Source organism: Procambarus clarkii, chromosome 6 (assembly GCF_040958095.1).
Source record: "Procambarus clarkii isolate CNS0578487 chromosome 6, FALCON_Pclarkii_2.0, whole genome shotgun sequence".
Classification (NCBI taxonomy): Eukaryota; Metazoa; Arthropoda; class Malacostraca; order Decapoda; family Cambaridae; genus Procambarus; species Procambarus clarkii.
In genome coordinates, this window is record NC_091155.1 from 39,233,209 (window position 1) to 39,258,046 (window position 24,838).

Here is a 24,838-nt window from a genome sequence, read left to right on the forward strand (position 1 = left end):
AATTTTTGGAGAAGTGTGGAACGGATTAATTCAATTCCCATTATTTCTTGTGGGAAAATTTGTTTCAACTTAGGATATGTCTCTGGGAATGGATTACCATTGTAAGTGGAGGCCCCACTGTATATGGTTTTGTATGATATGGCATATCTAGCTTTCCCAATTTTTTTTTCTTTTTAACTAGAACAGTGTCTCCAACCTTAATGAACTGTTCCTTTGCACGTTGATCATGAGCAATTTTCATTTTGCCTTTGGCTAGTGCATCCTTCTAAGCGAGACGTTTATCCATTACCTCGGCTGGCATGACAAGTAGTGTGATCCTCATAGGACGTCCAAATAAGAGTTCACCAGGCGACTTGCCCAGTGTTCCATGCGGTGTTGCACGGTTGTTCCTGAGAAAAGCATACATAGCTTGTTTCCAGGATCGTCCTTCGGCATGAGCACAGCGAACTGCTTTTATGAGAGGTCGCATGAATCTCTCGACTTCTCCATTTGCTTGAGGATGTAGTGGCATCACACGGCGGTGTTTGAATCCAATATGCTCAGCAAAGTTGACAAAGTCTTGTACATTGAATGGCAGTCCATTGTCAGTTTTGGCAACTTCAGGTATGCCAAAATTTTAAAAGATATTGTCGAGTTTCGGGTTGACAGCTGTTGCAGATGTGGAAGTGATGATTTCTACTTCTGGATAACATGAGTGATCATCAATGACTACCATAAACTATTCTCCAGTTGGTAGCGATCTGCAGAAGTCCATCGATACTTCCATCCATGGTGCAGCAGGTAGTGGAGAAGGTTTTAGAGGTGTTGGTCTTGAAGTATCCACTGCAGCTTGGCATGGGACACAGGCATCATGCATGTCCTTTGCTTGACGAACAATGCCAGGAAACCACACCATTTTCTCGTAGCAACTGTTTGGTCCTAACAAGACCTTGGTGTCCTTGATATGCAAGCTTCAGAGTACGCTGCTGGAGAACTGCTGGAATGACGATGCACGCCTCACAGCAAGGTGTCGCATTATTGCATAACAATTCTGTATGGATGCATTCAAGTATTGTCCCCACTCGATCATCTGGACTATATGGGAAGGACCCCCAGCCGGATAATGGTACTTTTTCACTTCCGAGTCCAAAAGTGACCATTTCCAACTATTTTTATACTACAAACAACATAATTTGATTTGCCTTGCTACTTATAATTATTAAATATTCAACTAGAAACATCAACCTTGTTGATGTTTCCTTACCTTGTTGTTGTTTGTCTTCTTGATTGATGCCACACATCTTAAAGTTAAGAATTCTTGACAATTTAAGTAACCTATACTAACACAACACTAAAATTAACACTTAAAATTACTGTACAGTTCATTAAGCAAAGTTAGTTTTGACTGTCAGCTGCTGCTGAAGCCTGACTGGTTGAAGGCACTTGGGTAGCCTGTGACGCCTCACTTGTTGAAGGCACTTGGGTAGCCTGTGACGCCTCACTTGTTGAAGGCGCTTGGGTTGCCTGTGACGCCTCACTTGTTGAAGGTGCTTGGGTAGCCTGTAACGCCTCACTTGTTGAAGGCACTTGGGTTGCCTGTGACGCCTCACTTGTTGAAGGCGCTTGGGTTGCCTGTGACGCCTCACTTGTTGAAGGCACTTGGGTAGCCTGTGACGCCTCACTTGTTGAAGGCACTTGGGTTGCCTGTGACGCCTCACTTGTTGAAGGCACTTGGGTAGCCTGTGACGCCTCACTTGTTGAAGGCGCTTGGCATGCCTGTGACGCCTCACTTGTTGAAGGCGCTTGGCATGCCTGTGACGCCTCACTTGTTGAAGGCACTTGGGTTGCCTGTGACGCCTCATTTGTTGAAGGCACTTGGGTAGCCTGTGACGCCTCACTTGTTGAAGGCGCTTGGCATGCCTGTGACGCCTCACTTGTTGAAGGCGCTTGGCATGCCTGTGACGCCTCACTTGTTGAAGGAGCTTGGCATGCCTGTGACGCCTCACTTGTTGAAGGCGCTGGGCTTGCCTGTGACGCCTCACTTGTTGAAGGCGCTGGGCTTGCCTGTGACGCCTCACTTGTTGAAGGCGCTTGGCTTGCCTGTGACGCCTCACTTGTTGAAGGCGCTGGGCTTGCCTGTGATGCCTCACTTGTTGAAGGCGCTTGGCTTGCCTGTGACGCCTCACTTGGCATGCCTGTGACGCCTCACTTGGCATGCCTGTGACGCCTCACTTGGCATGCCTGTGACGCCTCACTTGGCATGCCTGTGACGCCTCACTTGTTGAAGGCGCTGGGCTTGCCTGTGACGCCTCACTTGTTGAAGGCGCTGGGCTTGCCTGTGACGCCTCACTTGTTGAAGGCGCTTGCTTGCCTGTGACGCCTCACTTGGCATGCCTGTGACGCCTCACTTGGCATGCCTGTGACGCCTCACTTGGCATGCCTGTGACGCCTCACTTGGCATGCCTGTGACGCCTCACTTGGCATGCCTGTGATGCCTCACTTGTTGAAGGCGCTGGGCTTGCCTGTGACGCCTCACTTGGCTTGCCTGTGACGCCTCACTTGGCTTGCCTGTGACGCCTCACTTGGCATGCCTGTGACGCCTCACTTGGCATGCCTGTGACGCCTCACTTGGCATGCCTGTGATGCCTCACTTGTTGAAGGCGCTGGGCTTGCCTGTGACGCCTCACTTGGCATGCCTGTGACGCCTCACTTGGCATGCCTGTGACGCCTCACTTGGCATGCCTGTGACGCCTCACTTGGCGTGCCTGTGACGCCTCACTTGGCGTGCCTGTGACGCCTTACTTGGCATGCCTGTGACGCCTCATTTGTTGAAGGCGCTGGGCTTGCCTGTGACGCCTCACTTGGCATGCCTGTGACGCCTCACTTGTTGAAGGCGCTGGGCTTGCCTGTGACGCTTCACTTGGCTTGCCTGTGACGCCTCACTTGGCTTGCCTGTGACGCCTCACTTGGCTTGCCTGTGATGCCTCACTTGGCTTGCCTGTGACGCCTCACTTGGCTTGCCTGTGACGCCTCACTTGGCATGCCTGTGACGCCTCACTTGGCATGCCTGTGATGCCTCACTAGGCTTGCCTGTGACGCCTCACTTGGCTTGCCTGTGATGCCTCACTTGGCTTGCCTGTGGCGCCTCACTTGGCATGCCTGTGACGCCTCACTTGGCTTGCCTGTGATGCCTCACTTGGCTTGCCTGTGATGCCTCACTTGGCTTGCCTGTGATGCCTCACTTGACTTGCCTGTGACGCCTCACTTGACTTGCCTGTGATGCCTCACTTGGCTTGCCTGTGACGCCTCACTTGGCATGCCTGTGACGCCTCACTTGACTTGCCTGTGATGCCTCACTTGGCATGCCTGTGACGCCTCACTTGGCATGCCTGTGACGCCCCACTTGACTTGCCTGTGATGCCCCACTTGACTTGCCTGTGACGCCTCACTTGACTTGCCTGTGACGCCTCACTTGGCTTGCCTGTGACGCCTCACTTGTTGAAGGCGCTGGGCTTGCCTGTGAGGCCTCACTTGTTGAAGGCGCTGGGCTTGCCTGTAACGCCTCACTTGTTGAAGGCGCTTGGCATGCCTGTGACGCCTCACTTGTTGAAGGCGCTGGGCTTGCCTGTGACGCCTCACTTGTTGAAGGCGCTGGGCTTGCCTGTGACGCCTCACTTGTTGAAGGCGCTGGGCTTGCCTGTGACGCCTCACTTGTTGAAGGCGCTGGGCTTGCCTGTGACGCGTCACTTGTTGAAGGCGCTTGGCTTGCCTGTGACGCCTCACTTGTTGAAGGCGCTGGGCTTGCCTGTGACGCCTCACTTGTTGAAGGCGCTGGGCTTGCCTGTGACGCCTCACTTGTTGAAGGCGCTGGGCTTGCCTGTGACGCCTCACTTGTTGAAGGCGCTGGGCTTGCCTGTGACGCCTCACTTGTTGAAGGCGCTGGGCTTGCCTGTGACGCCTCACTTGTTGAAGGCGCTGGGCTTGCCTGTGACGCCTCACTTGTTGAAGGCGCTGGGCTTGCCTGTGACGCCTCACTTGTTGAAGGCGCTCTGCTTGATTTTCTTATCATATAAGAATCAAGTTTAGCTTACCTTCTGTGTTCATTGGCCTGTTGTATGATCAGCTCTTTGGTTCGCCTCAGGCTTCACTTCACTTGAAGTCGACCGGCCATTTTCACAAAGTTGTATAACATGTAACTTGTCTTCAATTGTTAGGACAACCTTCTTCCTCTTAACACCTCCAGAACGACTGATGCTGCTACCAGACAGTCTTGGCCAAAAATGTTCAAAGTTACTGTGAAAATAAAAAAATTATTTAAAAAAATATTGGCGCAGCACTGTGGTATAACACGAGGGACGAGAGCACATGGATTGACCAGGATTGGACACGTCCACTTGGGGCAGCTATAACACGTTACGTAGGCCGCCAGGAGGAAAAAACTCACAATATTTTTTAAGGAAACTTCACCCTGTGCAAATTGTTTTTAGGAATCTTATATATTTGTTATTACATAATTACTAGTATTTCTTTTGTTTTTGGCTAAGATGAATTGTTCTAAAATTAATGGTAATTCCTGTACTGTAGTGTATAGGCCACTCTCCATCCCCCTTATCCCCCCAGGTGGTCCCACCCAACGCTTCCCTCTCTCCCAACACCACCCACCCCACCCCCTCCTCCACCATGCGCCTCGAATCACAGCCAGACGGGATTAATACGGTACGGCCCGCCCCATGGCTTTCATATCCGGACAATTCAATGATTATCCAGCTGACTGTTTGGATAGTGTAACATCGGCAGCAAGTTAACCGGCTCCGATTTTTTATCTGGCTCCCATGGCCATTTTGGCCGGATATTGAGAACTTTATCCGGTCATGATTTTGGCCGTATAAAGGCGTTTTCTGGATGTTCGAATCCCGGATAATCGAGTGGTTACAGTACTGGGCTGGACCAGTCCTCAAAAAGAGGCAGAGCCGCGGGAAGACCCTCAGGATCGGACATCGAGCAAAGAAGCGCCCAACCAAGGCTGGCAATGAACCAGAAGGAACGACCACTCGGGAACTAGGAAGAGGCCAACAAGGAAACGAGGACCACGAACCGAAACGTGATGCAAAAAATAGTAACTCCGCAACCTGCAGGAGCAGCACAACCAGCACCAGCAGGGAAGAACGACACACTCGTCACAGGGGTATATATGAGGAGAACTACGCAGGACGCGCACCGCACTAAAACAAAAGGAACGTCCGTGAAAGGAACACAAAAGCCGTAACCAGGACTGGAAAACAAGCCCCTCCTGTCCCAACGAAAAGAACCGTTGGGGGCTGGAGTGGGTGATCGGAATCAATATCCACCTGCAGACAGTGCAAGCACCTTGTACACCACATATAAAAGACCAATGCTGGAGCATGCGGCCCCAGCATGGAGCCCGTATCCTATCAAGCACAAGATGAAGCTTGAAAAAATGCAGAGGTACGCCACTAGGCAAGTCCCAGAGCGAAGAGGCATGAGTTTAGAGGACAGGCTGCGGGAAATGCAACTCACGACACGAAGACAGAAGAGGAAGGGGAGACATGAACACTACCCACAAAATTCTCTGAGAGGAATTGACAGGGCAGAGAATGAGAAACTGTTCAACATAGGTGGTACGCGAAGAAGAGGACACAGGTGGAAACTGAGTACCCAAATGAGCCATAGGGACAGTAGAAAGAACCTTTGCAGTGTCAGAGCAGTTAACAGATGGAATGCATTAGGCAGTGATGTGGTGGAGGCTGACTCTATACACAGGTCCAAATGTAGATATCACAGAGCCCAGCAGGCTCAAGAATCTGTACACCAGTTGAATGACAGTTGAGAGGCGGGACCAAAGAGCCAGAGTTCAACCCCTGCAAGCACAACTAGGTGAGGACAAAAACTAGCAGGGACATACAAGGAAAATGAAAGAACGCAGGTCCAGAACTGAACACCGGGGCAGCCCAAAATCAGGGAACTGAACATGTACCGAGGGCAACCCAGCACCAACATCAGTATAGCCAATAAGCACCTACCCAGATACACCACAATGCATAGTATAGAGGTAGGCAATATGGAATTAGGGAATGAAAAGATCCGAAAAATGGTCCAAGCACCAGGAGCTAGGGGCGAGAGTACAATGAATATGACAAACAAAGAAGATCTAAGTAGCAGCCGGTAATGTAAGGTACATGACCAACCACATATACAGCGAGACTCTAATGTATAGAATGGTTGCACAGATGGCAGAGTGGAGACGTGATGACATCATGCTAGTTTCCTAATTTTGTTTGGGGAGTTCTGTCCACTCTTTCGACTTTCGGTAGCAATATTTTCACCAGAATAGGGGGTTTGTTTTGGGGTGCCTACCTTTCTGGGTGCTTATCCCAGTCGATGGCAGATACAGAATGCTCCCAACCATGGGGGAGGGGGGGTTTATAGGCCAGGTTCTGGCTTGTGGTACCCGGTAGGCAAGAACTCTTGCCTACCGGGGGACAGTATATACAGCATATCCGGGACCGAATACAGTATATCCGGGACTCGCCCAGAAAATGGTGTTTCATTACATTAAACGCTGTTTTTTTACAAATACTGTATATTTAATAAAATAGCTTTGGGTGGTTTATTAGTTATAAACAAAATTTGTACATTTTTTTAATTTCAGGACCTTAGAGATTGATCCTGCAGATATCAAAGCCCTTGGAATCACCAACCAGAGGGAGACAACAATTGTTTGGGACAAGACAACAGGGGATCCTCTATATAATGCTGTTGGTTAGTTTTCTAAAACTTGGTTATTTCATATATCTGTGCTTGGAATAATTCACATTCATTAACACCATTTGCTTAGTGGATCATTATATAAATTTTCCTGATAAAACACTTGTGATTTAAAAACATTGTATATGTTTATACATGAGTCATTTTCCCCTGTGAATCAGGAGTGGGGAATGTCTGATCCAAAAGCCATATAAGGCCTGTGAAATCATTTCGTCTGGCATTGCCAAGGCAGCTGCTGGCGGAACTCGAAATTCAGTAATTCTAGGAGCTTTTCTGTGGAGAGCCCCTTTGGCTTCTCGGAGCTATACCGGGCTGATGTATATATATTAAACCGTGGCAACAGTCAGTCGATGAAGGTCTAGGCCTACCGGAAACCAGCACCAGAACGTGGCCCCCCTCAGATGAAGCACGAAGAGTAATGGCCCATAGACACCCCTCAAGTAATTGGAAGCAGCCTATATCTGCCATCTACCAGATCAGGCAACCAGAAACGTAGGAATTCCAAAACAAGCTACAGCTGGTTAAAAATTGCAAACCGAAAGCTGAGCTAGCAAACAGAACTCCCAAATCGAAAATAAGCAAACAAGCATGATGTCACCACAGCTGCCACGCCGATGTCTGCGCTACTCCCCCCCCCCTCCCTGGTAGGGGGAAAGGGGGTTGACGTGGAATCTGGGTGATGGTTGGGGTCACCCAGATACCACGGCCTCTTTTCTCCAGAAGCGGCTTCTCCCGGGGCAGCTTCGGGGATTGCGCCCCAGCCACCGCGCCGCTCTCTGTGCAATTTCCCCCCCCTCGCTGGGAGGGGGAAGTGGGAGTTACCTTTCTTTGAATTGTTCGGGACACTACTTCTGCGTGGTTCTGTTGCTGCTCGGTGATTGCCCACCCTTGGAGTTCAACTGGGGTGGTTCTACTCCTGTTTGACCTTGGGTAGGAGGTAGTAGCGTCGCTGGCTGGAGCGTGAGGTACTATGCAGCTGTCTGATATACACATAGCTACCGGTTCTGTTCTGGAGATGTTGTGCTTTTCTGGGGGTTTTCTTTTGTTTGGTTCTGTTTTGCCGGGTGGGGGTCTGCCTGGTGTTACTGAAGAACCACTTGTATGATTTTGGTGGCCCTCTGCTAGGTTCCCATGCTTGCACATGTCACAGGGGGTTCAGCTCTTAGTTTCTTTGCTTGGTAGCTGTGGAATAACCGGTTAGCAGTACCTTGCCTGGGCTTTCCTTAGCAGTCAGCCTAAGGGCCCTGGGAACCCCCCCGTTGGGGCTCATTGGTCGATGTGGGGCTCGGAGGTCTCCTCCCTTGCTTCGTGCGAGTTTTAAGGTTGCTCTTTCCCTTTGCCAGTTGGTTCAATGACACCTTTGACCTGGAGTCTTGCGAGTGGTGTTCCTTGCTTCTACTCCAATTCACCCTGTCCGCTGATATTGATATTTGGGTCAGGCAGCTTCAGCGTTGCATGCATGGGTTAGGGTTCTGCAACAAGCTACGTTGGTTGCCTTTCCGGATGCCCCACAGCTACCTCGCTTTGCTTATAGAAACCTGGACTTGGGGGTGTTAGTAGCCTCGACTTTGGTTTTGTCTGTGCCCCCCTTGTCCTTTCCCTGCTGTGGTTCATCCTGCCCTGCCTTTTCTCCAAAGGCTCGACAGGACAGGGGGAGGAGGACAGCTCGGCCCCCAGTCCTGAAGTGGAGGATTCCAGGGCTGGGGAGGAGTTGACTTGGGGGGCTTGGGCCCCTTTTGACCCCACTTGAATGTTGGTACCCTCGGCACAGGGCACAGCCAATCTCTCTTGCTCCCCTTCAGAGCAGGAGAGATTGCTGAAATAGAGAGAATACAGAGAACGTATACAGCACGCATAGACGAGATAAAACACCTAAATTATTGGGATCGTCTCAAAACTCTTCAAATGTACTCTCTAGAAAGGAGACGAGAGAGATACCAAATAATATACACATATACACATGGAAAATACCAGTACTGGAGGGCCAGGTCCCAAATCTACACAGTAAAATAACAACGTACTGGAGTGAACGATATGGAGAAAATGCAAGATTGAACCAGTGAAGAGCAGAGGTGCCATAGGCACAATCAGAGAACACTGTATAAACGTCAGAGGTCTGCGGTTGTTCAACGTCCTACCAGCGACTATAAGAAATATTGCCGGAACAACCGTGGACATCTTCAAGAGAAAACTGGACTGTTTTCTAAGAGAAGTTCCGGATCAGCCGGGCTGTGGTGGGTATGTGGGCCTGCGGACCGCTCCAAGCAACAGCCTGGTGGACCAAACTCTCACAAGTCGAGCTTGGCCTAGGGCCGGGCTTGGGGAATAGAAGAACTCCCAGAACCCCAACAAGCAGGTATTAAACAGGTAAGATCACATTCCTCTTCCTGTCTGCTGTCAGAGTCCCAAGTACGGAGCTTGTGTATACCTTAGTTCCCCAATTTTCTAGTCCCTCAAACTTAAATTTCCACTGTACAGTGGCACCTCGACTTACAATTGCCCTGACTTACGATAATTTCGAGTTACAATGTAAATTTGATTGAAAAATGCGATTCAACATACGATGGTGTCGTCGACTAAGGATATTTGTTGGTACACGTTCGGGTCGACCGAGAGCATGGTTCCCGGTCACAGGGGGCCAACCTGCCTCAGTTTACTACAGCTGCCCGCTTAGTGACGATCACGCCTATAAGAAATTCCGTTTTTGTGGTGATTTTCTGGGGGAAGCCCCGTCGGCTCCCCGGAGTTTTCCCAGGCTGATATGCTAATGGCAGACTTTGGCATCAGTCATGTGTATGGATTTCTTAGGCCTACCGGGGACCACAGCCAGAACTGGGCCCCCTCAGAGAGGCAAGGGGAGCAATGGCCTATAGAAACCCCTGTGTGGTTGGAAGCATTCTATGTCTGCCATTGACTGGAACAGGCACCCAGAAAGGTAAGCACCTCAAAACAAACCCCTATTCTGGTTAAAATTGCTACCAAAAGCCGAACTAGTGGATAGAACTCCCCAACAGAAAATAAGCAAACTAGTGTGACGTCACACGTCGCCGCTGTCTGCACAGCTCCCCCCTCCCCGGGAGGGGAAAGGGGAAGTCCCAGACCCTCCACGCCGGCTACCTACACCTCAGTTCTTGAGGCTGATGCTATAGGGAAAGGTCGTGTGCTCTGGCTCCGGTGTCGCTACAGCACTGCTTCGCATGTGGTGTTTGCTTTTGTGGGTGCGAGAGCCAGGAGTTATCTTCAGTACTCGGGCTGCATGCGCCTAGGGCTGCCTTCCCTAGGTGCCCTGTAAGTACTGCCCTTGGGGCTTGGGGCCACCTTCCACAGGCTCCTCAGATTCTGCCTCTGCGGGTCCGTTCTACCTTTCGGTTTTTCGGCCGCCTGTTGGGTCTCTTGGGTGTTCTGTTCTCCCTTGTTACCGGCAGGTAAGAGGCAGTTTGCACTGGTAACTAACTGCCCTGTAACTGGTAACTGTAACTGGTAACTGTGCAGCAGGGTGCTGCACAGCTTTGTATTCCTGACATAGCTGCCGGCTCTGTTCCTTGGGGTTCGCTGTCCTCTTGCGGGGTTTTGTTTTTCTTTTTCTTTTTGCCTGGTGGGGGGTTCTGCCCTATTGTTCCAGCCAACCTGCGGTCTATCCCCATGCCCATGACGTCCGTAAGTTTACGGCTCTTGCCGCCGTCTTTGGGAATATGTCTTAGTCTGATATTCGGGCGCGGGGTTTTTGGCGGTCGAACAGGGTCCTGGCTGCTCGTTACCTCGTGAATGTCCCTGGGCCCCGTCGGGCCTGTGTTGCTTTCGGTCGGCTGTTGCAGCCAGTTGTCTCGACTTCGAGTTGAGGAGTGAGCGACAAACGCCTCCCGGGTAAGTCCCTCTTTTTCCGTCTGTGGGTAGTTAGCTCCGGGGAGCCGACAGGGCTCCCCCCAGAAAACCAGCGTTGAATGTAATGAAACACCATTTTCTGGGTGAGTCCCGGAGGCTCCCCGGCATCCCTCCCTTCCTCCAGTCGGTGTTTTTTTCATGTTTTTGTCATCCAGCCTCAGAACTGAGGTGTGGGTAGCCGGCGTGAAGGGTCTGGGGCTTCCCCTTACCCCTCCCGGGGAGGGGGGAGCTACGCTGACAGCGGCGACGTGTGACGTCACACTAGTTTGCTTGTTTTCTGTTGGGGAGATCTATCCACTAGTTCAGCTTTTGGTAGCAATTTTAACCAGAATCGGGGTTTGTTTTGAGGCGCTTACCTTTCTGGGTGCCTGTTCCGGTCGATGGCAGACATAGAATGCTTCCAACCACGCGGGGGTTTCTATAGGCCATTGCTCCCCTTGCCTCTCTGAGGGGGCTCGGTTCTGGCTGTGGTCCCCAGTAGGCCTAAGAACTCCATACACATGACTGATGCCAAAGTCTGACATTAGCATATCAGCCTGGGAAAGCTCCGGGGAACCTCCGGGACTCACCCAGAAAATGGCGTTTCATTACATTCAACGCTGGTTTTTTGCTTTTTGAACATAATAGTAATTATTATATATCACAGCATGGATCCCAAGAAAGTCAGTGGTAAGGTTCAACATATAAAAACCCATGTAAGAATCACCATTGATCAAAAACAAGAAATCATTTGTAAATATGAAGATGGTGTGTAGGTTGTTGAACAAGCTAGGCAGTACAACAAATCTCAGTCAACGGTATCCACCATACTGGCTAAGAAAAAGGACATTATGAATGCTAAAGTGGCAAGAGGCGTATCAATAATCACGAAACATAGAACACAAACACTTGGGGAAGTTGAACAGTTGTTATTAATTTGGATGACTATGTATGTAGTGAAGACTATACCTGGTTAATACCTGGTTGATGGGGTTCTGGGAGTTCTTCTACTGCCCAAGCCCGGCCCGAGGCCAGGCTTGACTTTTGAGAGTTTGGTCCACCAGGCTGTTGCTTGGAGCAGCCCGCAGGCCCACATATACCTGGTTGATGGGGTTCTGGGAGTTGTTCTACTGCCCAAGCCCAGCCCGAGGCCAGGCTTGACTTGAGAGTTTGGTCCACCAGGCTGTTGCTTGGAGCGGCCCGCAGGCCCACATATACCTGCTTGATGGGGTTCTGGGAGTTCTTCTACTGCCCAAGCCTGGCCCGAGGCCAGGCTTGACTTGTGAGAGTTTGGTCCACTAGGCTGTTGCTTGGAGCGGGCCGCAGGCCCACATACCCACCAGTGCCCGGTCGGTCCGGCACTCCTTGGAGTAATAAATCTAGTTTCCTCTTGAAGATGTCCACAGTTGTTCTATGATGTAGACTATGGTGTAGACTATGGGAAGAAATGCAAACTTTTGTTGAAACGACTCGCCCAGAGCAAGTTGTAGTAGGCCGTTGCCTTAACCTATTCAATGACACGGTGATGCATCACTATAGACAAATGTTAAAACGAAGGGAAAAAACTAAGTGTCTCTCGACAAATTTTTAGTAAGACAATGAAGCAGTGAACCACAACCAGGTCCTAGTGGTATGCAGGCAGAATGTAGGAGAGAGTGTACCCCAGAGGAATCATCACTGTCTGATGTGATAATGGAAGGGGACTCCCCTTCCAAACAGTAACTCCTCTCCTCCTCCCCTCCCCCCCCATCACCATCTTCCATAATCCATCAAGGGTCCTCCATACAGGTAAGATACACGTATGTACTGTATTGTAGTTGGAAAAAACAATTGTATTCAGTATAAAATGTATTTGTAAGTTAATATTTTGGAGGGTGGGGAATTGATTAATTCAATTCCCTTTATTTCTTATGGGAAAAATCGCTTTGACTTACAATATTTTGACTTATGATCCGTCTCTGGGAACAGATTACCATCGTAAGTCGAGGCCCCACTGTATTAGTAGTGCAACTCCCACTCCATCTCTTTGTCCTTTCTTTCCTTATCACCTGATATTTCCCTGGAAAAATTGCATCCAAGATCATGAAAGTTACAGGGAGACCTTGAGAAATTCCACGAGTGGGCAAACAAATGGTTGGTAGAAGTCACTCCCAACAAGGGCAAAGTAATGAAAATACGAAAGACCAATGAGGTACTGTATTTACACTTGAAGGGGAAGGCAACTACAGGAATTGGAAAGAGGAAAATGTTTGGGAGTGGAGTGTGCGTGCACGAATTTGCTTTCGCTGATAAATAGCAGCAGACAAGTGTATGAGGAAAGTAGTGTCACTACAGTAACAGTTGTTTGCGTTGTGTAACTACCTATGTACCTGTTGATGATTTTGAGAATCAACATCCCTGTTGTCTGGTCTCTGACCAGGTCTCCTTTTTGCTGGACTCATCAACCCGGCTGTTTGATGTGGCTGCTCAGTCACAGTATGAGTCACAGCCAGGTTGATTGGGTATCCTTGGAAGGTGCTTGTTGTGTTTCATCAGTGTTACATTGGGTATCCTTGGAAGGTGCTTGTTGTGTTTCATCAGTGTTACATTGGGTATCCTTGGAAGGTGCTTGTTGTGTTTCATCAGTGTTACATTGGGTATCCTTGGAAGGTGCTTGTTGTGTTTCATCAGTGTTACATTGGGTATCCTTGGAAGGTGCTTGTTGTGTTTCATCAGTGTTACACATTTTTCCAAGAGTTGCTTCCTTTGGAGTGATTTTGCTTTTTGAGGTGGCTTTCTCTCTTTTGTGGCACTCTGATCCCAACGTTCTCCTTTGGCTCTTTGAGTAGATCAAATTCTGCTTCTGGTTCATGGGAAATGTTCTTGTGTGTGTGTGTGTGTGTGCAGACCCGGTGTTTTCTCCAACTCTTGGCCATTGCCAGGTTGTAACTTTGGGGAGCCGGTCGGCTGAGCGGACAGCACACTGCACTTGTGATCCTGTGGTGCTGGGTTCGATACCAGGCGCCGGCGAGAAGCAATGGGCAGAGTTTCTTTCACCCTATACCCCTGTTACCTAGCAGTAAAATAGGTACCTGGGTGTTAGTCAGTTGTCACGGGCTGCTTCCTGGGGGTGGAGGCCTGGTCGAGGACCGGGCCGCGGGGACACTAAAGCCCCGAAATCATCTCAAGATAACCTCAAGATATCTACCGAGTGGGCCATCCCAGAAAAACTGCTCAAGTTTTAATTTTAGTTTCTTAGATGCATTTTGGACCCATATTTTCAATGAGCTTAAACAAAGTACTACAGCAAAAATGTTAAGAGAGATAATATAATTGTAAGTTATTTTGTAAGTACAGCATGTTCTAAAAAATATTCAGTTACATGGTGCAGTAAAAAAAATTTAAATCTACTGACATTTGCTTGTACTTCTAAAAATAATTTTTTTTTTGCAGTGTGGTTAGATGCACGTACTGCAAGCACAGTGGAAGAGCTATTGAAGGAGACTCCGGGACAAAACAAAGATTATGTTAAAGATCTTTGTGGCCTTCCTATTACCACTTACTTCTCAGCACTAAAATTGCGTTGGCTTTTGGATAATGTGAAGGAGGTTCAAGAAGTGGAAAAAAAGGGCAACCTTCTTTTTGGCACTGTTGATAGTTGGCTCTTGTGGGTGAGTTAGCTTAAATTTGGGCCGATTTGGCTAAATTTTCTTAGTGGCATAAACAACGTGTCTAGCTTTTTTTTATTTTAAAAATATAATATACAGTAATATACCACAAAGTAGCAATGCTCTTGGATGTGTAAACTGTTCAGTACTGTATTACATCGCCAATTTTCAGAATTTTGCAAGTCCTTCAGCTCTTAATTCATGTGAAGTATATTCATTTCAGTCTGTAACTTTTGCATGTATATTCATTCCACTTTTATAATAGAGTATTTTCCTTTGTACATCATCATGAAACACTTTCTCTTAAGTAAGTTTATAAAACAATTAGATTTCTATATAAGGATGTCTTCTATTAGGCCCTTTCTTCTCAAGTGTACTCTTGTCATCAGGCAGCTTTGTTAAATAACAAACCATTTTATTCCTGCATTCTGGAACACCAGTTAGCTTTAACAATGCTAATTATAAGAATAACAGTACTAATTACACTGTGTACTTGCTTGAATGAACTATATAAGGTGAGGCCGATTCCGTCTACCAATCAGCCCCAGGCTATCCCTCCCCGCCATGAGAAAAGACCAGAAGTCCTACATCCACTATAAATAAAATATCTATATGTATTTATTATTTTGAATATGGCACATGATAGAACAATCATTGGTGAATAATTTCATATCAAAATCATAATTGTGACTATTATTGGTGGCTGCAAATATGACGTAATGGCCTGGATTTCCATAAGCGGACTGTATCAATCTTGAACTAAATATTCATATAAAAAAAAATCATTTATTATGAGTTTTTCGTTTTCACTATGGTTTCTGGGGAAGCCCCTTCGGCTCCCCGGAGCTATCCAGGCTGGTATGCTAATGTCAGACTTTAGCATCAGTCGTGTTTGGAGTTCCTTGGGCCTACCGGGGATCACGGCCAGAACCTGGCCCCCTCAGAGAGGCAAGGGGAGCAATGGTCTTATAGAAACCCCCGTGTGGTTGGAAGCATTCTATGTCTGCCATCGACCGGGTCAGGCACCCAGAAAGGTAAGCATCCCGAAACAAACCCCTATTCTGGTGAAAATATTGCTACCAAATGCCCAAATGCCGAACAAGTGGATAGAACTCTCCTAAACAAAACGAGCAAACGATCATGACGTCACACGTCGCCTCTCCGTCGTCTGCGCAGCTCCCCCCCTCCCTAGGAGGGGAAAGGAGGAGCCCCAGACCTCCCACGCCGGCTGTCCACCCACAGTTCTTAGGCTGATGCTAGAGGCTGAGGTCGTGTACTCTGGCTACGGTGGTTGTTTCAGCACTGTACCCAGAGTGTGGTGTCTGTCTTCTAGGTGGTGCGTGAGCCGGGAGTGATTCTCCAGTACTCGGGCTGCATGCGCCTAGGGTTTCCTTCCCTAGATGCCCTGTAAGTACTGCCCTTGGGGCTTGGGGTCACCTTCCACAAGTTCCTTGGGTTCTGCCCCTGCTAGGCCATTTACTGCTTGGTTTTTAGCTGCCCTTTGTGTGATAGGGTGTTGTCTCCCTTGTTCGCCTTGGGGTAAAGGGCAGTTTGCACTGGTAGGGGCGCAGGGTACTGCGCAGCTTTTCACCAATCATAGCAGCCGGCTCTGTTCCGCCTGGGTACGCTGTCCTCTTGCAGGGTTTTCTTTTTTTTTTGTTTGCCTGCCTGGTGGGGGTCTGCCTTGGTTCTCGCCCCCTGTTTACTGCGTACTTTTCCTTCTTCCGGTGGTTTCCCCTGCTAGGTCCCCGTTAGTGTACATGTCCCAGGGATTCAGTTCTTAGAAGGTTGTTTAGTAGACTTGGGCACCGGTTAACAGTACCCTGCATGGGATTACCTCGGCGTGCGTCCCTATTGGTAAACGCTCAGGACCCTGGGAATCCCCACAGGGATGCACGGGTCCGGTGGATGTGACCCCGGAGTTCCCCCTCGCTTTGTATGAATTCGTGGGTTGCTCTGTTCCCTTGTCTCAGGGATGACTCTCACTGTTTTGCCTCCATCTGCTGCCTGTGGGGTCGTTGGCACCTTTGACCCGAAGCCCTGCGAGTTTTGTTGCTTGTTTGTGGCTTGATTACCCAGTCTTATGCTGACTAAGCGGGTGCAGGCAGCACGGGCGTTGCAAGTTGAGTTTCGGTGGTGCAACACGCTTGGTCGTTTGCTTCCCGGGAGCCCCGGGGCTGCCCCGTTTTGATTGGTTTTCCCGTTTTGGTCCCCCCCCCCTTCCTCCCTGCATCTGGTTCCTTATCGTTTGTGGGTTTGGGGTAGGGGCTGGTCTTGAGACTCGGGCAGTCTTGGGGAATTCCCCCTTCCGGGGTAGCGACAGAGACATTCGAGCTTGTTCCTCCAGCCGTGTTGCATGAGTCTGCCAGTGGGCTCCCTTCCTTAGTACTTGTCCAGTTTCCCTGGGCTTTTCTTATGAGGCTGGGGCTTTGTGGGAACGGCTCGGCCCCAGGACCTGCCTTGTGGGTTCTGGGGCTGGTGAGGGGCTGACATTTGACCCTGCCTGGGTTTTTCTACCCTCTGGGCAGGGCTTGTGGTTATAAGGAATGGGGTTTTTCTCCCCCCCAACCTCCGTACATGTATTTTGTGAGTCGACCCCCTCCCCAGGTTCGGTTCCTTGTCTGAACCGTTGGGTCCGTCCTGTCGGTGGGTACATTTCTCCACCCTCCTTCTTGGGATGGGCCTTCACAGTTGTGTTCCCCTCTTCTCGGGGATCTGCATGACTTTTGGGCTCGGGTGCGACTTTGTTTTCTGTGCCTTCGTGTTTCGCGCTTGCTTCTTTGTTCTAGAAGAATCGGGAAGGTTTTGATTCTTCCCGTATTCTTGGAATGTCTGTCGTCTTTCCGTCCTTTCTGGGGCTTGTTGGTCCTTCTCCACGCTTCTCGGTTTTCGGTCCTGTTTCGTTCTTTCGTGTTTCTCTTCTCTCCGTGCACTGTCCTGCACTGCACAGGGTTGCCAGATTGGGTTCCTTGTAGCCCGGTTGGGCTCTTTGTAGCCCAAATGGGAAGCTGTGCTGCTATGTTTCTTTTCGCTCCTTCCTGCTCTTCTTGAGTACGGTTGGCGGCTGTCCTGTGTACTATCATATGGGATTTGGTCATTAACAAGTGTTTTGTCTTTTTTTTTCTCATCACATTCGTGTTTTCTTTCTTCAGCTCGCGACATCTGGGCGACCCACGTCTGGCATCCCTGCTGCGCTTGTGCCGTGGTTGTTTATTTTGATACGGGCAGTGTGCACGTGAGCTGAGGTTTTGCATCCTTTTTTTCTCTCGGGTGCTTCGCCTCTCGCTCTTCTTAATTCTCCAGTCCGTGCCCCGTAGCTCCTGGAGGTGTTCTGTATTGCTGCTATGAGGAGGACGCTGGGTTTTCCCTGCGTATGGGTGTGGGGCTGCTCCTTCGTCTCTACCCTACTCTTCTCCTGCATGTGCGGCGCTGCCTTCTTCCACTGGCGGTGCTCCCGAAATCTTTTCGGCTACTTTGTGTCATGACACGATCTACCAATGGGAATACAGAATTACATGAACATGTTTGCTGATGATGCTAAGATAATAGGGAAGATAAGAAACCTAGATGATTGTCATGCCCTTCAAGAAGACCTGGACAAAATAAGTATATGGAGCAACACTTGGCAAATGGAATTTAATGTGAATAAATGCCATGTTATGGAATGTGGAATTGGAGAACATAGACCCCACACAACCTATAAATTATGTGAGAAATCTTTAAAGAATTCTGGCAAAGAAAGGGATCTAGAGGTAGTTCTAGATAGAAAACTGTCACGTGAGGACCACATAAAGAACATTGTGCGAGGAGCCTATGCTACACTTTCTAACCTCAGAATTGCTTTTAAATACATGGATGAAGAAATACTAAAGAAATTGTTCACAACTTGTATTAGACCAAAGCTGGAATATGTAGTGGTTGTGTGGTGCCCATATCTTAAGAAACACATTAACAAACTGGAAAAGGTGCAACAACATGCCACTAAGTGGATCCCAGAACTGAAGGACAAGAGCTATGAGGAGAGGTTAGAGGCATTAAATATGCAAAAACTAGAAGATAGAAGAAAAAGAGGCGATATGATCACTACCTTCAAAATAGTAACAGGAATCGATAAAATTGATAGGGAAGAATTCCTCAGATTCTTCAAGAACAAGAGGTCATAGATTTAAACTAACGAAACAAAGCTGCCGGAGAAATATACAAAAATTCACTTTTGTAAACAGAGTGGTAGACGGTTGGAACAAGTTAAGTGAGAAGGTGGTGGAGGCCAAAACCGTCAGTAATTTCAAAGTATTATATGACAGAGTGCTGGGGAGACGGGACACCACGAGCGTAGCTCTCATCCTGTAACTACACTTAGGTAATTACACTTAGGTAATTACACGTTCTGCAGGGGAGTTTATACAGTGTGGCTTCTCTTTCAGCCAGGTGCTGGTTGGTGTTTTTGGATACGATTATACAAACATCAGAGCACAGGTGTCTGCAGCAGTCCTATTTGGCCATACAGGGGCAGCTCCTATTTATACCCATCCGGTCCCACTCTTATGCATGTCCAGTCCATGCTTGAGTCCAGATAGTGGCTCTACCTCCACCAGGTTATGAGGTACAATGATGGGGGTATGTGTTATGGGGCAACCCGTTCTCGCAAATTCGTAAAGTCAATATTGACTTATTAAATAAGTGCATAGGTGACATACTGACATAATAGATACTCTTAAAAAGCTTCATAGAAAACACCGACCTTACCTAACCTTGTTAGTATCTTAAGATAAGCATCTTATAGCTTCGTAATTACAATTATTACTTAACCTATTATAGGTATAGGTTAAGTAATAATTGTAATTACGAAGCAATAAGACGCTTATCTTAAGATACTAACAAGGTTAGGTAAGGTTGGTGTTTTCTATGAAGCTTTTTAAGGGTATCTATTATGTTTAGTATATCACCTATGCACGTAGTTAATAAGTCAATATTGACTATTCGAATTTGCGAGAACGGGTTGTATGGGGTAAGTGTTCCTGTCTGGATGTTCTGAGGTGACGTTTTGCTGCAGTTTTCATGCTGTGGATACATGATGGGGATTGGCTGTGGATTTTGTTTGGCCCTTCCGTGCTTCTTCCTGGGGCCGTACTTATTCATCTGGGTTAATGGTTACAAGGGAGGTCACGGCCCCGTTTTTCGTGGTCTTCTCTGGGTCGGTCACTCCTTGCATGTCTTGCAGTGCCTGGCTTAGCCCTTCCATATACTGTACATTGGATTCTCTGTACAGTACTTACCTAGTTGTCCTTCCCTTGTTGTGTTTGTGGGTGTTGAGCTCTGGCTTTTTGGTCCCGCTTCTCACCTGTCATTCGTTCATGTGCAGGTTCATGAGCTTGCTGGGCTCTTATCTTATCTGCACTTGAAGCTGTGTGTGGTGTCATCCTCCACCACGTCGCTTCCTCATGCGCTCTGCTTGTCTGCTACTCTGACACTGTGATCCTTCTTTCCTTTCTCTCTCTGGCTCGTTTGGGCTCTCATTCCACCGGTGTCCCCTGGTGCGTGTGCCCCCGGGGTCCCGTAGTCAGTCTTTCTCTACCTTATTATTTCCTTTGGGAATCTTAAATGTGGTGATCATATCCTCGTAGCTAGTACTCCATGGTTCGGGTACTGGTCTTGCGGCGTACTTTTGCGCCTTTTTTCCTTTTCGTCTTGTGTTGGGACGTGTCACACAACTGTGTTGTTGGCGTGGTATGTTGGGACGTGACCAGTGGCTCTGTGTTGTTGGTCGTGTCCCTTTCATTCCCGTTTTGCTACTTGCCTTCTTCGTTCCTAGTCTTCCTTCTACGCTCTAGTCCCTGGCCATCGGTGCTGGGGTTTTTTCTTCTGTTTTTTTCTTCTGTTTTTCTGTTCTCATTTTATTCTACACATGGTTGTGTGTTTGTGCCTTTTGGCTCTCCTGTTGCCAGATGTGGGTTCCTGGTTTCCTGGCTTACCTGGCCTGATAGCGTTTTCACGGTCTTTCGGTTTCCCTTCTCTAGAATCGCGAGTCGGGACTGTTGTCTCCGATCTTCTGGCGGGCTTGCCGGCGTTGGGATGTTTTTCTGTAAGGCGGACATTCTATCTCCTCCTTTGCCGGGTTGGATTTCCGGCTTTGCTGGTCCCGTGGTCGCACCTGAGATGTTCCCCTGGGTCCGCCTCTTCTTAGGCTCGATTGGCCCAGGGCGGGGGGGCCGGTTTGGTTCTGTCTCGAGTGTCTCACCTTCTGTTGGTGGTCGGCTAGCTTTGTTGGTGGTGTCCCACCTGCATGCTTCTTCTTGGTGGCAGTGTGGGATTTTTGGAGGACCTTCCTTTTCTTCTGTCCCTTCTTCAGTAACCGTTGTTGGCATGGTCTTGTCCTTCTCTTGTGGGGGTTTGGGGCCGTCATCTTGCCCCATACTGTCGCCTCGTATCATGCGGAGCTGGCGGAGCCGCTTCTGCTTGCTTTTGCTATTGATGTTACTTCTGCGCCATTTCACAAGCTGTCTCGTGCATTGTTTCACCTCTGGCCTGCTCTTGCGCCGCCTGAGCCGTCCTGGTCATTGGACAGAGTGCTCTTTTCTTTCTTCTCGGTTGGTTGTGGCCCCTTCGGTTCAGGATTGTTCTCCAGGGCTCCATTTCTGTTGGCATTGGCCTCTGGGGGTCAGGTTGGGGTGCTGCTTGCTCTCCTTCGGCACAGAAGTTTCTGCTTTTTCAGTCTTCGTGTTGGTTTTGTTCGTCTGCAGCCGTCTCCTTCTTTTTCGGCGGAGAATGGGACTGCTGCTTTATGGAGGGGTCCCTGGGTTGTTGATGCTTGGTTGGTTGGGCCGGGGGTGCATCATGTTGTGTCCGATGGCGGCTTTCGCCGTTATTGCGTGCCACAGCTTTTGTGTCCGGACACGCTTTGGGTTGATCCGGTTCCCTTCTTCCCTGTTCGTGGGTGCGGGTCTCCCAGGTCGCCCGCAGAGTTCTTCCAGCTAGCCAGCTTGCGGTCTATCCCCCGTGCCTATGACCTTCGTAAGTTTGCTGCTCTTGCTGCCGTCTAGGGCAGGGGTCTCCAAACTTGTCAATGTAAGGGCCACATTATATATTTCCCATATTTATGCGGGCCGGAGGAATAAAAAATGAAAAAAAAAACAAAAAAAAAATCAGTGCCAGTAATTTTATTTCCTCAAATATTAAAGTATAAACATGGAAAAATTAAAACATATCTTTTTGGAAAAAATCAGGGTAAACTAAATAGATTCCTGCCTTTAGTTTTATGCAACCAAATTAGTGTAACGAATGATACTGTCGTTTTGACTTCAAAATTTCATTAAAATCAGGTTCCAGATTAGATGAGCCAATTGTAAGAATTGATTTCAAGTGATCATCAGACAAATTTGCTCGATAGTTAGATTTCACATACTTCATTTTGGAAAAAGTTTGTTCACACAAGTATGTTGAACCAAAAATGGACACAAAACTACAAGCAAACTTTATCAAATTTGGAAACTGATCTGGCTGCAGGCATTTATAAAACTCAATCAGATTTCCTTCTCTATACTTATCTTTCAGTCTGTCATCTGCCTGGAGATCAATAATTTCCATTTGAAATTGAGTTGGAAGATTTTCAGCATTGCAGTCAAATGGATTATGAAAGAGCCTGATTTCATTTGCTTTGGCATCAAGGTCAGCAAATCGCTTCTGAAACTGTTTTTTCAAATCTGAAATTATTTCATTTGCAAATGAAAAAGGAAATTCAACTTTACTTTCTGCATGAAATTTTTCACAACATGGAAAATGAGCAAAATTCTTAACCTTCACCTGGCCTTCAAGTAGCGCAAGTTTTGCTCTGAATGCCTTGACATGAACAAAGTAGTCACTGATCAAATTTGTTTTGCCTTGCAATTTCAGATTCAAGTTATTCATATGACCTGTCATATCTGCAAAAAATGCCAATTTCCAAATCCATTCACATTCTGATAATAATGACTGAGGTTTATTTTTCTCTGTGAGAAATAAATCAATTTCTAATCTGAGCTCAAAGAAATGCAGCAAAACCTTTCCACAACTAAGCCATCTAACTGCTGTATAATAAGGCAAGTTAACAAACTCCGCATCAATTTCTTTCAAGAAATCACGGAACTGGCGATGGTTGAGTGCATGAGATCTAATGAAATTAACCACAGAAACAACAGGTTTCATGACACAAGACATATCAACATATTTTAGGCACAATGCTTGTTGATGGATAAGGCAATGCAGAAAAATGGGTTTTGAGAATCCTCCAACCTCACAAGCTGTTGTAATTTGCCCAACCAAACCCTTCTTTGTCCCAGACATTCTTTCCTCCATCAATTGTCACACACTGCACTTGTTTCCATTCCAGGTTATATTCTGTCATAGTTTTACTTACTTCATTGAAAATGTCCTCTCCAGTTGTTGTGGTGTGCATGCTGTGAACTGATGCTAATTCTTGGCTCACATTAAATTCACTATCAACACCACGAATGAATACTAAGAGCTGAGAAGTATCACACACATCAGTTGATTCATCCAACGCAAGAGAATACCAACAAAATCTTTTTGTTTTTTCCTTTATTTGCCGAATTATGTCGCCTCCTAAATCTTCAATTCTACGAGCAACAGTATTTGACCCAAGACTTATCATTTTGAAGAGGTTTACTTTTTCTGGACATACCTCTCCTGCTGCTTCCACTATACACTCTTTTATGATACTACCATCAGTGAAAGGTTTTCCTTTTTTAGCCAACACATAGGCAACTTTGTAACTGGCTCTAGTTGAATTTTCATTTTCAGATTTTTTCTTACTGAAAACAGCTTGTTGAGAATGCAGACTGTGCTGAAATGATTCAAACTTTTTAGTGCGTTCTGCTCCTGTGATGTGAGAATAACTTGAGCCATGTTTAGATTCATAGTGCCGACGAATATTGTATTCCTTCAGAACAGCAACACTGTCTCTACATATTATGCATAAAGCTTTATCATTTGCTATCACAAAAAAGTACTTTATCTTCCATTCGTCATTGAACCGACGGCACTCACTGTCCACTTTTCTTTTCTTTATCTTTTCCATATCTGAAAACATAAGGGTAAAATAAATGAAATAAATTCTACAGGAAAAAAACAGCTTGTATGTGGTGTTAAAAAGCAGAGCATATTATTATAAAGTGGTAAATATTATGGCAACAGCTTTCGTTGATAAACTTAATGGTTACCATTTTAACTATTTTAAACATGCAATATTTTTGGCTACAATAGTATTATTGCTATTTTGTATAACTAAGATAAAGGCATTGTCAAAGTACAGAGAAAAGAATATTGTACAGTGTTTGTGCTCCCTGAAACGGAAGCAGCGAAGCCCCACTCGCCCTCCATCCCCACAATATACAGTTATACACAACTGATTGGTTGTAATGCACAACACATACCTACCAGTATTAGTATCTGTGCGTCACACTATCGAGAGAGAGGAAAACTGACTCGGGTTGAGCGCCACCAGTCAGCGGCCCCAGCTTTGAATAATTCTGCGATGCCATTTGTACGATAATTATTTTTTCAAGGCCACCACACAGGGATTTGTTTGGAGGGCCGGATGAAATTATGTGGCGGGCCGGATGTGGCCCGCGGGCCATAGTTTGGAGACCCCTGGTCTATGGTACCATGTCTTGGGTTGCCATTTGGGCACGGGGCTTTTGGCAGTTGAACAAGGTTCTGGCTGCTCGTTTCCTCGTGCACATTCCGGAGCCTGTGTCGTTTTGGGTCGGTGGTTGCAGCCAGTGGTCTCGACTTCAAGTTGAGGAGTGCGCAGCGACCGCCTCCCGGTTAAGTCCCTCTACTTTCCTCTGTGGGTAGTTAGCTCCGGGGAGCCAAAGGGGCTCCTCCCAGAAAACCATCGTTGAATGTAATGAAACGCCATTTTCTGGGTGGGACCCGGAAGCTCCCCGGCATCCCTCCCTCCCTCCGGTCTGCCTGACCTAGTCGATGACAGACATGGAATGCTTCCAACCACACGGGGGTTTCTGTAGGCCATTGCTCCCCTTGCCTTTCTGAAGGGAACAGATTCTGGCCGTGGTCCCCGGTAGGCCCAAAGAACTCCATACACATGACTGATGCCAATGTCTGACATTAGCATATTGGCCTGGATAGCTCCGGGAGCCTCCTGGTCCCTCTCAGAAAATGGCATTTCATTACATTCAATGCTGGTTTTTTGATAGAGTACTTACTTACCAACAATTTGGTATAAATATGCTACATATGAGCATTATTGAATCAAACTAAATCGCCGAATTTTCTCAACAAACTTACGAGACGAGGGGGCATTTAGCGGGCCGCCGGTTGTCGTGGGAAGTGGGGGATGGCAGCCACAGGTGGTTGGGTGGGGGGGGGGGGGGGACATTGTAACAAGTCGGCAGTAGGGGGAGGGGACAGCCAGACTAGCAGGCCTTGGGCCAGGACAGGCATACACTGCTAGTTTGAGTGTGTATTCCTACCCAGCCTAGCCTCGCTGCAGGCTTACAGTATTATGGAATACATTGTTTCATATCAACAATTATGTTCTCGGATAC

The 24,838-nt window shown here is 47.7% G+C and overlaps 2 protein-coding genes across 6 annotated transcripts in view; one reads left to right on the plus strand and one right to left on the minus strand.

The window, feature by feature from the left end:
- Rpn1 (regulatory particle non-ATPase 1) overlaps positions 1-24,838 on the minus strand; it is a 674,509-nt gene that overhangs the window by 314,136 nt on the left and 335,535 nt on the right. The window lies entirely within an intron of this gene.
- Positions 1-24,838, plus strand: part of LOC123754113 (glycerol kinase) — a 266,318-nt gene that overhangs the window by 52,796 nt on the left and 188,684 nt on the right. For all 5 annotated transcript variants that reach the window (XR_011223551.1, XR_011223553.1, XR_011223552.1 and 2 more), the window contains 2 exons: positions 6,650-6,759; positions 14,059-14,276. Coding sequence is in view for 2 of the 5 variants with exons in the window: in XM_069308583.1 (XP_069164684.1) it covers positions 6,650-6,759; positions 14,059-14,276 (328 nt within the window). In the remaining 3 variants the exon portion in view is untranslated. The remainder of the gene's footprint in view (positions 1-6,649; positions 6,760-14,058; positions 14,277-24,838) is intronic.